Source organism: Taurulus bubalis (genome assembly GCF_910589615.1).
Source record: "Taurulus bubalis genome assembly, chromosome: 13".
NCBI lineage: Eukaryota > Metazoa > Chordata > Actinopteri > Perciformes > Cottidae > Taurulus > Taurulus bubalis.
In genome coordinates this window covers 2,537,409-2,552,084 of record NC_136601.1, presented here as the reverse complement: position 1 = coordinate 2,552,084, position 14,676 = coordinate 2,537,409, and the positions used below count along the sequence as shown (strand labels likewise).

General features: G+C 43.6%; 1 protein-coding gene across 1 annotated transcript in view; it reads left to right on the top strand.

Annotated features, from left to right (window-relative positions):
- The window catches only part of fat2 (FAT atypical cadherin 2), a 91,702-nt gene that overhangs the window by 65,182 nt on the left and 11,844 nt on the right, over positions 1 to 14,676 (top strand). Inside the window, exons 21-23 of the mRNA XM_079228904.1 lie at positions 563 to 763; positions 4,401 to 4,558; positions 11,611 to 12,061. Coding sequence (XP_079085030.1) covers positions 563 to 763; positions 4,401 to 4,558; positions 11,611 to 12,061 — 810 coding nt within the window. The remainder of the gene's footprint in view (positions 1 to 562; positions 764 to 4,400; positions 4,559 to 11,610; positions 12,062 to 14,676) is intronic.

Sequence of the window (14,676 nt, the reverse complement as noted above, 5' to 3'; positions counted from 1 at the left end):
AATGGAAAGCTATAAAGTTTACCGCAGTGGCGGGCCGTGCATTTTGTACCTCGGCCTGCTGCCTGGTATCATATACATAAATACTTGCAAATGAGCAAATGAAGGATGTTTGGCTCAAAAATCAGCTGGATGACGTGAAATAACGCGTTTGGCTTCACTTTAAGGAGATCCTGTTTAAAAAGTCTCAGCTGTTTCTGATTTTTTAGCCCATTGTAAGTCTGATTGCAATAATAAGACAAATATGAACGTCTGGCATCCTTTAATATTACGCAGATTTAATAGAAATGAGGTCTTTTAATGTTGAGGCTGGACGATGACGTGAGCAATACTTCATAGTCAAACTCTATGACATTGTAGTTCCCCCAAAACACTTCACTAATTAGCTTTAAATGGAGAAAACAATGACAACTCCTTCCCGAGATGAAGGAGAATGAAACGCAGAGCGAAGACTCTCAGGTGCGTCTTCTCCGTCTTCATTTGGCCTCAAAGCGAGTCGGTAAACCCCGTGAGACGGAGAGTGTCTTTGAGCCGTCCGTCTGAACCCCTGACCCCTTTGAAGCAGGCGTTATCTCGGACATGGAGGACTCTCTGGGCCTCAGCATCCTGCGGGTGAGCCACAACGGGTGTCTGGGCGCCGGCTGCCCGCCGCGAGGCTGCAGGAACGCCGTCCGGCTGACGGCGGAGGGACTGAGCCATTTCACCACCGCCAGAGCCGGTTACATCACGCCGCGGCACGCCTGGGAGAGCGTCTGCTCCTGCAACGGTACGTAATGAGGGGGGGGCGCCGGGGTGCTGATGTGAGGAGGGAAGCAGGGAGGAAGTCCTTTTAATCCGCAGGAGTCAAAGACCCAATCCCAGTCTCACCCTTAATTAAGGACTCAGGGTTTGGTTCTGTCCCGCCGTCACGTCGTCGAGTGTTTGAGTCTCTCAGACATGTTGAACCCTTTCCGTAAGTCAGCATTAGATGCAGACTTTGCTCAAGGGAATTACCCACAATTCATAGCAGTGTGACGTTACCAATGGAAGAATGGAGACGTAAAGCAAAGAGGCACGTGATGAAATACTTTTACACGACAACATTACGGATTAAAGATGGAACATTTAAAAACACATGAAATCAGAGGAATGCAAGCAGAAATTATATATATTGTATTTTTTTACATTCATCAAACATTTGGTTTTGACAAAACGAGTAAATAGATCATTTAAAATTACTTCTCATCTCGTGAGGAAGACGTTCAAATCAGTGAATAAAAAGTATAAAAGAAATGCACAATTGTACACAATATTTGTTTTATGTCGTCACGTGATATGTTGCAGTAAAGCGCAAAAATAAAGGGATTTCATAAGAGCCCAACTTAACACCAGGTCAGTCACATTTCTTGGCCCACAATATTTAATTTAATTCATCCAACCCAAAGAAAACCTTCAGCTCAGATGTAAGAAGCTGGAACCAGTGCACTGAAAACAAACAAATCTTATTTAATTGAGAGTTTTTATTGTAAATGTTGTTGTAGTTGTTAAACAGATAATGGAGGTGTAACAAAATGTATAACTTCACATGAAGAGTACGAGAATTTTAAAAGATGATGAACAGCAACAATAAAAGAAGAAGCACGTGCAGGAAAGGCAAAATATGGTTCTGCATTTTAAAATCTTTACATCTTTTGCTGCTGTTTAGCGCCTCCTTTTCCTTTGTGGACAAAAACAGCGAACTCAAAAGTCAAGAGTTAATTTCCCTGCGTGAGTTTGAACGCTACAAACCGGCGTGGAATCATTTGTGACTTCTGCAACTCGAGGTCTTTAGTCTCCTTCACTGCGTTTTAGAGCGCCGCGTCGACCTCGACGCGTCTCTCGTCGTAACAGAAGAGCTTCTGGACTTTTCCAACCTCCGTCAGATCACATCAAACCTTCTTCTCGTGACCTGTTCAAACACAGAAAACTGACGGAGTAAATCTCCAAAGATTCCACACCAATCAGTCTCCGGCCCTCAGCTAGCTTCAGAGCATCTAAACCGGCGGCGGCGCTTTGGCGGCTCGTCCTCGGCGAGTTGTGTTAGCATTCCTGTGAGGATTAGCGAGGAGCAGCTCGGGGCTCTCAGGACGGTCGCTCATTATCAGCTGTCTGTCTCCTGAAACATCCTCGCCGCCGTGTTTTGGCGATCGCAGCTCTTCAGCCGTAAGAGACCGGGGCGCCGCGATAAGGAGATGTCGTGAGGACGGGGAACGGGCCAGAAAAACACGGGTGTCTTAAAAACAGGCGGTGATGGGATACAGTTTGGGGGTTAACGGTTAGCTTTATTTTATTTTGTACTTATATTAACCCTTTAAGCCCACACCCTAACCCCTAATCATATTTATTATTTGAGTTGTGTTTAGAGGTTGTACATGGGGATTATATATGTTTGTAGCCCTGATTTTTAAGTTTAATTTGATATCTAACATGTTTTTTTTGGGGGGGGGATTTATATCATGATTTTTTCTTGATTTTCCTGATATAAAAGGGTCCCCTAATCAGGATCCTAGGGCTCATTAAGTCGTCATCCCCCGCTAAAAAATAAATCCTCAAACAAAATCCTATATTTGAATAAAGCTCTAAATTCTCTTATGAATATATCTCGCCTCCCCGTAGTGGAGATGTTGTTTTTGAAAGGCTGAACGCCAACACATATGGATTGATGAAGACTATTTCATTAAAAAAACATGGTGTGAATTGTGGACATTATTTCATCTATCTTTATTTTCAGTACATTTTGACTTTACGACGCTCTGGAGTTATTGAACATGTCTGAATCACACGAGTCTGAATCAAAGCTTCTTCCCGTTTGTAGAAGTCTAAAATCATCATTTATAGATTTAAAAGTCAATGTTATGAATGAAGCTTCAAACTATTCTATCCAGCCCTAAAATATCAAGATCATTTTCATTTGGGATATTTCAGCATCACCAACAGTCGTTTTCAAAATGCTCTTTAAAAATGGATCTTTTGAATCGGATTCATAAACGTTTTATTGTCCGCCTCTCTTTCCAATGATGAGGCTTTTCCGCTTTTCTATGTTTTTAAGTCACTCTTGAACGTTGTTGGATTTATCGGATCGAAGAAGATATTTAAATGTTCTCTTTAAAGCGCTGGCAGAAGATCACAGGAACAATATTCTGGCACTTTATGGACTAAACTTTCATTCGGTTAATAAAAACAGCAATAATATGTGAATTCACATGCAGGAATAATGGTTTATGAAGTGATATGGTTTGGAAGAAACTGAGAAAAGTCTTTTTTTTTGTTTGTTTTTGTTTGCTTCTAACTGGTGCACACAAACAAACGGGTGCTTTTTATAAAATAAATTTAAGAGAGCGATGACCAGAAGGTTTAAAAAATAATGACTTGTTGTTGTTGTTCAGCAGCAGACTTTGGGAACGCGTTGTTCCTGAACTTCCCCTCAGGCTTTATTAAAGTTTCCTCTTCAAAACCATGAAGTTTAGTCCGTAAACTAATGCTTTCCCTTTTGTCCTTTCGGCATCGTCCTCCTTCACGGATCCACTCGTCCTTCACCTTGAAGCTCGTTGGCGATTCTCCAGTTAAAAAGATCACACAAACGTTCAAAAGAAGAATGTGAAGAAGAAGAAGGAGGAACACAGATGGAGAGAAAGACTGTTTAGTGGCCTTGAGTTGAAATGTGGAAAACATTTCTTCCCCTTTTGAAGGCTTTGTTAACAAGAATGTCTGATTTGTAAAGATTCCACCGACTTTAAAAAGAATTGATTTGCAGAGAATATTTAGTGAAATTAACTTCTAACTAACATCTTTACAGAGGAATAGAGATGAAGCTCGCCATGATTCACAATGACCTTTAAGCTGCTCAGTTAATCATTTTGTCTATACACTTTTTTAAAAGAGCTCAACTTGACATCAGGTCAGTCACATATTTCACAATATTTCATTTAATTCATCCAACCCAAAGAAAACCATCAACTCAGATGTAAGAAGCTGGAACCAGTGCACCTAAAAAAAATACAAATATTCTCATTTAACTGATGCCAATTAAATATTGAACAATCAGGGAAAAGAAACACAGCAGGTGTACATATATGAGGCATCTGGCTAAAGTGTGTGTGTGTGCACATCACACACACACACACACACACACACACACACACACACACACACACACAGTGTCTCTGTGGTCTAAGATGTTGTTTCTGCATCTTATTTTGTGTTAAATATCATCATAAAAAACAAAGAAGAAGTTCCATGTCTTTCCTCCATGGAGCTGCTTCAGAGTCACACAGTTATTTATATATATAGATATATATATATATCATATAATGTATATATATATATATACATATATATACATTGTATGATGTCGGGCTGCTCACGCTGTTGTTTCTGTGGCTCAGAGTCGGCCGTGAGCTTCGATGGTCAGTCCTACCTGAAGTTCCTGCACCAGATGGATGAGGACCAGCAGGACTTCACGCTGTCCCTGAGGTTCAGGACTCTGCAGGACCGCGGCCTCATCGCCTCCACCAACAGCACCAACGACTGGGGAGCTCTGCAGGTATTTACCTCTCCCAGGAAAAGAAAATACATTTCAGTTTGTTAAACATTTGCTGCAGATGTTCTTCTCTCATTTGTATAAACAGATGTGTTGTTGTTGGTTCTGAAAGTGGATTCTGTTGCTGGATGTTGTTTATGTTGGTTAGCTCGTCCAATCAGCTGCTGGACTCTTTTACTTTAGTACCTTTGTGAGATACTTGTACATGTTTCCATCTTCGTTCTTGCTGGAGGAGAGAACAGTTAGCAGTGAAGCCTGAACCCTGAATCAGATTTAAATTCATTCATTTCACAGTTTCAACAGTTCTTGTTTAAAAGTATGCATGTTTTACCATCAAAAAGCTATTTTTCCAAGCCCTTCTAATGCTGACGTTTCTACATATGACCCCATGAGTCTGGTGGCTTTGGAGAGCGCATACGTAACGTCTTCAGTTCCATGTTGGAAAGCAACGTAAAGAGGGGAAAATATTCTAAATATAGCGTTCAATAGAACTGATATTGAGTGTTCTATGTGTCTGAAAGAGGTTTCCACAGCGGTACGTCCTGCGTCGCAGTCTTTTCTCCACTTAAATAAACCCGGAACGAGGGCAGAATCGACCTTTACGTTGGTACTGGTTGTTGATCCATCAGGATGCGTTGGCTCCCAGCAGAACCTTTACGTTTTACTGGTTGTTGATCCATCAGGATGCGTTGGCTCCCAGCAGAACCTTTACGTTTTACTGGTTGTTGATCCATCAGGATGCGTTGGCTCCCAGCAGAACCTTTACGTTTTACTGGTTGTTGATCTCCATCTGGACAAAGCGGTAAAGACGTAAGAAAAGACGTCACTGTTGGTTCTGCGCTCACGAGACGTAAAGCTTTCCTCTCCGGCGGCTTGTTGGAAATGTCACAACAGCTCAGGTTGATCCGGCTCATGCAGCAATTAAACCACAATGAAAGGAACAGGAAAATTAGCATTTCTCATTGATTTGAATGTGCAAATATGTGTTTTATTCTCCCCTGAGCTGGCAGGCATTTTTATTTCACTGCTGCAGAAAGATTACATCTCTTCCTAATTTTCAGATGCTGTTGTTGTTGTTTGAGAGTTATTGACTGTCCCGTTGATCAGACGGACGCTCGCTGGGGAACGCCGTCGACGAGTGAAGATTTAAAATCCAAAACGTCTCCGGACTCAGATTCTAAAAAATGTTCTCCTCCACTGATATCGTCTCAAATGTTAATATTAGATGTTGCTGCTTTGAGCCAGCAGTCATGTCACCAGCACGGGTGTCCAATATTTAATATTTAATGTATCTGGTGAGTTTTTTTAGGTTGGCATCTGATCTCAGTTTTGTCTTTTTTCTGTGTGTTTGCTGCAACACGGATCCCAGAATAGCAGGACGATCGTATCTGGGTCAACGCCGGCGACACCTTGAGACTCGGCCGATGAAATCAAGCCGTCCTTGTTGTGGCGACGCTGACATTTTCGGCCACGTGAATTTCCAGCTGTGTGCTGGGCCTTTTCATATCCTATTTGCCAGAAAAAAAAGGAGAAAAAGAGTTTGTTGTCGAGTTAGTGATTTTTATTTCTCGCGTGTCGGAGCGCATCAGCCGGGCCTCCCCTCCGTCTCTGGCGGTTTGTTTCCCGGCTTGTTAAACGCCCGGTTGAACATCTGAGGCGGCGGTGAACTCCCACGCTGCTCATATTTGTGATTATGAAGCGTCTGGTTTATTATTCCTGCTTCTCCGGCGTATTCGGCTCATCCATGCCCTTTTCCCCTCAAAATGAAACGAGCAGCAGAGACTTCTGCAGGAGTCCTGATCCTGAAGCGTCGAGGGAAAGGAAGATGCACCCGAGGTCTCCTGTACGATGACAAACGGGCTCGGCGGAGGAGAATGATGGATTGTTGTTCTCTTTGAGAGACGTAAATAACTCTCCAAACAGATACCACCAAGAGAAAAGACTCGGCTGGATAAGGATTTAGAAATGCAGCGCGACGCTTCCCCTCCTGGGCTCTTCTCATTGGTTTGACATCCGCCTGCACTCGCCAGAATATTCAATCATTTTGATTCTCGGATAACTTCAAAAGCGACGTTCGGTCTTCTTCCAAGGTTCTACCTCCTGGGTTTTGGGTTGTGGAGAATGGATTCATTGTGAGCCGAAGTGGCTTCAAAAGGAATTCCTTAACGTGGTCGTCTGAGGAGTCCGTCGCCGGCTTTTTGTGATGACTTCAGAGACGCTTCCTGGAGGGAGATGAGCTGAACCTCATCTCATCATGCTGAGCCACGTCTTTTGAAAAGAAAAGCAAAACCACGTTAAAGTTCAGATCTATTTACCGCTAATTCTCTTCTGTGTCTGCACATCACTTTTAAGTCTTTTGAAATGGAAATCTCAGCCGTTTGAATGAACAGCCGGCGTGGCCGGTGGAGCGGAGGCAGTAAAGGTGACTCGGCCGCCGGCCTTGATGAGTGACGGCTCAGAACTGACAGTTTGAAGACCTGATGGGGAACAAAGATGAAGATTCACTCGGGTGTGGAATCAATGGACCAACAAATGCCCCTTTTCTTGTTGAAATAAAGTCACCTTCCCCCTAACAGTTGTTCCTACACAGGTCCAGAGGCCCAAAGTGTTGGGGGCTCCCCATGGCCTTCACCAACAACATGTCTCTCAAAGAGACGCACACCAACCAGGAAGAGATGCAAAAAGACAACGAAGAGACATACAATGACTTCCAGGAGACGCAAAAAGACAACAAATAGATGCAAAACAACTACAAAGTGACACAAAATGACAACAAAGAGATGCAAAACAACTACAAAGTGACACAAAATGACAACAAAGAGATGCAAAACAACTACAAAGTGACACAAAATGACAACAAAGAGATGCAAAACAACTACAAAGTGACACAAAATGACAACAAAGAGATGCAAAACAACTACAAAGTGACACAAAATGACAACAAAGAGATGCAAAACAACTACAAAGTGACACAAAATGACAACAAAGAGATGCAAAACAACTACAAAGTGACACAAAATGACAACAAAGAGATGCAAAACAACTACAAAGTGACACAAAATGACGACAAAGAGATGAGAAAGTATCACAAAGAGATGAGAAAAGAGCGCAAAGAGACAAAATTAACACAAAGACGCAAAACTAACACAAAGAGACGCAAAACCAATACAAAAAGACACAAAACTACTACAAAAAGACCCAAAACTAACACAAACAGACACAAAACTAACACAAAGAGACGCAAAACTAACACAAAGAGACGCATAACTAACACAAAAAGACCCAAAACCAACACAAAAAGACACAAAACCAACACAAAAAGACACAAAACTAACACAAAGGGACGCAAAACTAACACAAAGAGACGCAAAACTAACACAAAAAGACCCAAAACTACTACAAAAAGACACAAAACCAACACAAAAAGACACAAAACTAACACAAAAAGACACAAAACTAACACAAAGGGAGGCTGAACAGTTTAAAACTCTCTATCTTGCCTCATTGTCTCTAAATCCAACAGCGCCTGCAGATTTGAGGCCATTCTCTACTTTTTAGATTATTAATTTGCACGTAGCCACAGTCTACTGTTCACATGTAACTACATTGTGTTTCGCACCACGACACACAAACTTTTCATCACTGCAGCGCTGCTTCTTGTCTGTAACATGACACATATATCACATACCAAGCAGCATACGCATGTGTTTGCGTGTCGGTCGCCGCGCGCTGAACTCGGTTGCAGGGTAACTTGTGCAGAGCGACGTGGTGGATCCGTGGCGGTAGAGCTCCGGCCCCGCGGCGCCCGACTCGACACCAAGGGGGGCGCCGCATCGGCCGTGATGATACTGTCAAATCTTCAGTGCGTCAAACTGTGCCATCTCTCTTCAAATGTCCACCGTGAATCACAGGGGAAGCCTCACCAGGCCATGAAAAATAGATTAAAAGATTAGCGGCAGCGCCTCGGATGTTTCTAGGTTTCTTTTTTTTAACTCGCTGCTCTGCCAGCGCTTCGGTATCTTCCTCGTGATAAACCGGAGCGGCCCTTGTCGTCCTCCCCGCTCACTGCGTGCCGTCATTAATCCGGTTCGTCCCTCCAAGATAATAAGTTTGGTATGTTTCATCGTCCCGGCCGCGGGAGATCAAGCAGAACACCTTCTGGCTGCAGAGTACTTCCAAGTGACACTAAATTACAACAAAGAGATGAAAAAAGAGCACAAAGAGACACAAAACTAACACAAAGAGACACAAAACTAACACAAAGAGACTCAAAACTAACACAAAGAGACACATAACTAACACAAAGAGACACAAGGAGATGCAAAACTAACACAAATTGAGACAAAACTACTACACAAAGATACAAAACTACTACAAACAGACACAAAACTAACACAAAGAGATGCAAAACTATCACAAAGAGACACAAGGAGACGCAAAACTAACACAAAGAGACACAAAACTAACACAAAGAGACACAAAACTAACACAAAGAGACACATAACTACCACAAAGAGACACAAGGAGACGCAAAACTAACACAAAGAGACACAAAACTAACACAAAGAGACACACAACTAACACAAAGAGACACAAGGAGATGCAAAACTAACACAAAGAGACACAAAATTACTACAAACAGACAATAAACTAACACAAAGAGACATAAAACTAACACAAAGATGCAACACTAACACAAAACCAACACAAAAAGACACAAAACCAACACAAATAGATGCAAAACTACTACAAAAAGACACAAAACTAACACAAAGAGACGCACAACCTGTCCTGGCAAGAGTTTCATGGAAAACTTAAGAACAGAAATCACATCTGCAGAATGAGAGGGTGATTAAAAAGAAATGTAAAGAATATAATACATCAATAATGCATCGACGGGATTGATGCTGAGCAGTTTTTGCAAATAACACACACGTGTCCGTGTGCGTGAGCCGGTGAGAGGAGAGGAGGCTGCCGGCTTGTTAGTTTGCGGTTTCGCTGAGCGAGCAGAAACTTTTGAAGAGACTCCCGCTGATGTTGATGAAACGCTGAAGATGAAGATGGAGCATCAGCAACGTGGTGGAGCTGACGGCAGAAGCAGATATTAAAATGTAACCGTAAAGACTTCACAGTAAAAACAAGCTGTATTAGCGGCTGCCGGCGTGTAAGCGGCTGCCGGCGTGTAAGCGGCTGCCGGCGTGTAAGCGGCGGCTGCCGAGTAAGTGGCGGCTGCTGCCGAGTAAGTGGCGGCTGCTGTCTAAGCGGCTGCTGCCTTGTAAGCGGCTGCCGGCGTGTAAGCGGCTGCTGCCGAGTAAGTGGCGGCTGCAGCCGAGTAAGTGGCGGCTGCTGTCTAAGCGGCTGCTGCCTTATAAGCGGCTGCCGGCGTGTAAGCGGCTGCCGGCGTGTAAGCGGCTGCCAGCGTGTAAGCGGCTGCTGCCGTGTAAGCGGCTGCTGCCGTATAAGCGGCTGCTGTCTAAGTGACTGCTGCCGTATAAACGACTGCTGCCGTATAAGTGGCTGCTGGTGTATAAGCGGCTGCTGCTGTGTAAGCGGCTGCTGGTGTATAAGCGGCTGCTGCCGTGTAAGTGTCTGCTGCCGTGTAAGCGCCTGCTGTCTAAGCGGCTGCTGCCGTGTAAGTGTCTGCCGTCTATGCGTCTGCTGCTGTGGAAGCGGCTGCTGCCTAAGCGGCTGCTGCCGTATAAGCGGCTGCTGCCGTATAAGCGGCTGCTGCTGCCTAAGCGGCTGCTGCCGTATAAGCGGCTACTGCCGTGTAAGCGGCTGCTGCCTAAGCGGCTGCTGGTGTGTAAGCGGCTGCTGCTGTGTAAGCGGCTGCTGTCTAAGCGGCTGCTGCCTAAGCGGCTGCTGCCTAAGCGGCTGCTGCCGTATAAGCGGCTGCTGGTGTATAAGCGGCTGCTGCCGTATAAGCGGCTGCTGCCTAAGCGGCTGCTGCCATATAAGCGGCTGCTGCCTAAGCGGCTGCTGCTGTATAAGCGCCGTGACTGATTGAGAGTAATTGATCGGACTCGTTCTGAACTTCATCTGAGTCTCTTGTTTAACTCAAAGGCTTATTTCTGCACATTGGATCTATAAGACAGCTCATGGCGGAGTTGTTTGTTTGTTAAAAGGCTCCCCACTACTTGATGGAACACAGAAATATAAACGCCGTTTTAACAAATGATAAATAACCTTTTTTTGCTTTCAAGCCAATTTTCGCCCACGTTTTAACGGAGACGTCCCCTGACCTGTGAAAACAGCACAATCGATGCTTCCTGGGGAATAATCGCCCCGGCACATAATTGCTATAATTCAACGAGGAGATCAATAAAACAATCATCGCTGCGTGACGCACGACAGCAGAATAACGGAGTCTGAGATGCTCTTCAAATGCCAACTGAATGCCATTAGATGACGACGAGTAAAGAGTAGGTTTAACGGCCCCGGATGTAAACTTTGAGTTTGTATTCACATCTGTATGGTTTGGGTTATTAAACTGAGCTGCATTACGACCAACCTGATTTATTACTTAATGCTTATGAACTAGTGTCAGTGTGAATGTGTGTGTATATGTATATATTATATATATGTATATAAAACAACATCAGTGGCTAGATACTGTGATTCAGAATGACACAGTCCAAAAGATAGAGGTAGAGATTCCTCTGAGTATATTGATATCAAGTGGCAGTTTTTATAAAACCAGAAAATAAATGACGCAACTAACTTAAAGAGACATAAAACTAACATAAAAAAACACAAAACTAACACAAAAAGATACAAAACTAACACAAAGAGACACAGAACTAACATAACATAACTACTCCATTACAAGCTTCCTCCTTGCTGTATGTTATTGAAGTTAACTGCCCCTCGTCTTCCTCTCTTGCTGTATGTTATTGAAGTTAACTGCCCCTCATCTTCCTCTCTTGCTGTATGTTATTGAAGTTAACTGCCCCTCATCTTCCTCTCTTGCTGTATGTTATTGAAGTTAACTGCCCCTCATCTTCCTCTCTTGCTGTATGTTATTGAAGTTAACTGCCCCTCGTCTTCCTCCTCAGCTGACCGATGGAGCGCTGCACTTCAGGTTCCTGTGTGGCAACGCGCCCCCCGCCTCGCTGCTCGTGACCTCTGCCCCGGTGTCGGATGGCCGGTGGCACCGCGTCCTGCTGGAGGTGAACTCCAGCGGCGTGCGGCTGACCCTGGACCAGCAGCGCCCGGCCTCCGCCCCGCTGGCGGAGCCGTGCCGGATGCTGCGCTCCCACGGCGCCCTGCTCTTCGCCGCCCCGGCCCGGGACTCCGCTCAGCATCACCGCAACTTCACCGGCTGCCTGGAGAGCCTGGAGCTCAACGGGGAGCCCATCCGGGCCGGCGACGCGGCGGCGGCGCCGTGGCCCGGGCCGGGCGGCGCCAGGCGGGTGTTCGGCGTGTACCAGTGCTGCGGCAGAGCCGGCGCCTGCGACGACAACCCGTGTCTCAACGACGGGCTCTGTGAGGACGACGGCAGCCCAGGTGAGTCCACGAGAAACTTAACCTAACTTAACCGTATGGCATCAAGACCTGTTACCCGAACTACATTCTGATTATCTCCTCAACATCAAGGCTATTTGAATAATTTAAAAAGGGATAGTATACAGAAAACCCTTGGGAACGTAGATAATTCATATATGTATTACTGGTATATTGGTTTCTGACTATCATAAACCAATATACCAGTAATACACATAATGTAATACCACATATATGAATTATCTGCACGGAAAAGGACAATATATATATATATATATATATATATATATATATATATATATATATATATATATATATATATACATATATATATGTATATATATATATATATATATATATATTGCAATAAATAATAAATAAAAGTTCTATTTTCTTATCGTACCTATATTTTGGATGGATGGATGGATAGAAATTAGTTTGTCACAGTAGCGAGTTGCATAAAAGACACACAAAAAATATCAGGAATGCAAAATACTCAATATATACAAACAGTAGAGCGTATTAATTTAGGAAATTAAACAATAAGGAAAGTGCAATATGAAGTGTATATAAGTATGTACAAATATCGGGGCCCAAAGTTCTCAGCTTCTGTAGAATCCCCAACGTCTTACGACAACACGAGTAAAGAAGTAGAAAGTACTTCAGTTTTCCGGCCATTAAATATTCTCTGCGGTTCTTTGCGGTTCACCCTCTCAGTCCGGGACAAGCCGTGAAGGATTAGCTCGGCCTTATCGGACGCTCGGCCCTGTGAGATTATCGGCGCTTTGGGTTATCACTAATTGGCCGAATGCATCAGCTCTTGTCAAAACACAAAAGAAAGAAAATTGGGGTCAGGGAGTCTTCGCAGGGGGACTTTTTATTTTTATTTTTTTGCTTCTACTTCACAAAAGGGACGTCTGGTGGCCGGTCTTTTATGCAGAGTAGCGGCCGATAAGGACACCTGCGATGCTGCAGCCAGAGCTGGAAGATGATTATTATGTTCGGCGGCGGCGAGCGCAGCCAATATGATCCTCGTTCTCTTCGAAGCTGGATATGAAACCAAACATAAAGCCGGAGAAGATACGGATCTCTGTGCTTTCGGTGTAAACAAACGAACCCAAAGCTGTTATCAGAAACCTGCCGCCTGTTCCGTGTTCCTTTAGCTGTCAGGTCACTGAACTCCGCAACGTCTTCATTCTCCTTCAGTCGATGAGGAAACGCTGCAGGTGGCCCTGTGGACGCGGCACAGAAGGCCACAGCCGGGTATTACTTTATTCATCATCACTTCAGGAACGGATTCTGCGGGTGTGAAGCCGAAATCCACGAATACATATCGTTCCCCGAAATATCCGCCCAGGTCGAGGAAATGTGATCAGACAGGCGGCAAAAACAACCGAGGCTGCGATGCTTCTTTAGCTCTGCTGCAGAATGTAAAGCCGTCCTCTAATGTTTCACTGAGGCAATAAAGAAAAGGATATTAACAACAGATGAAGGGTTAAGCCAACAGACGGAGGGTTCATCTGTAATGTCAGGGAAACTAAAACGTCTACAACTTGGGGATGTGAAAGTTTTCTGTGGTTTACTTGAACTTTACAACTTAAAAGAAAAAAATTAACCTGTTTCTCAACAACCACTTCGTACTTTCTCACGTTTCCCAAACCTGATTATCACTCCTTTAAGTAATAACATGAGAAAAGAATGCATTCTGGTTTAAGGCCGTCTAATGCTGGTTTAATACAAGTTTAAGGCAGTCTAATACAGGTTTAATTCAGGTTTAAGGCAGTCTAATACAGGTTTAATTCAGGTTTAAGGCAGTCTAATACTGGTTTAAAGCAGTCTAATACTGGTTTAAAACCATCTAATCCTGGTTTAAGTAGTCTAATACTGGTTTAAGACAGTCTAATACTGGTTTAAGGCAGTCTAATACTGGTTTAAAGCAGTCTAATACAGGTTTAAGACAGTCTAACACAGGTTTAAAACAGTCTAATTCAGGTTTAAAACAGTCTAATTCAGGTTTAAAACAGTCTAATTTAGGTTTAAAACAGTTTAATACTGGTTTAAAACCAGCTAATCCTGGTTTAAGTAGTCTAATACTGGTTTAAAGCAGTCTAATACAGGTTTAAGTAGTCTAACACAGGTTTAAAACAGTCTAATTCAGGTTTAAAACAGTCTAATCCTGGTTTAAGGCAGTCTAATACTGGTTTAAAACAGTCTAATCCTGGTTTAAAACAGTCTAATCCTGGTTTAAAGCAGTCTAATCCTGGTTTAAGGCAGTCTAATCCTGGTTTAAGGCAGTCTAATCCTGGTTTAAAACAGTCTAATACTGTAAATCGGTCCTTCTCTTTCTCTCAGGTGGTTCTGTGTGTGTTTGATGTTTGAACTTTACGTGCACTAAAACATGACTTTGACTGTTGATGATTTGTCAAACCATTTCCAATAACAGACTTTTTTCTTGTTGCTGGACTTTTTCTGACCAGTTATCCACCGAAAGAAGAGACACAACTACACAAGTTCTCCTTTTTTTAAAGATCAGAGACAGTACCCCGACTGGATCTGCGTGACCTTTGCTTTGATTGTTCTCTGCCTGGAGGGGAAACCCGATGATCAGTCGCTCTCGT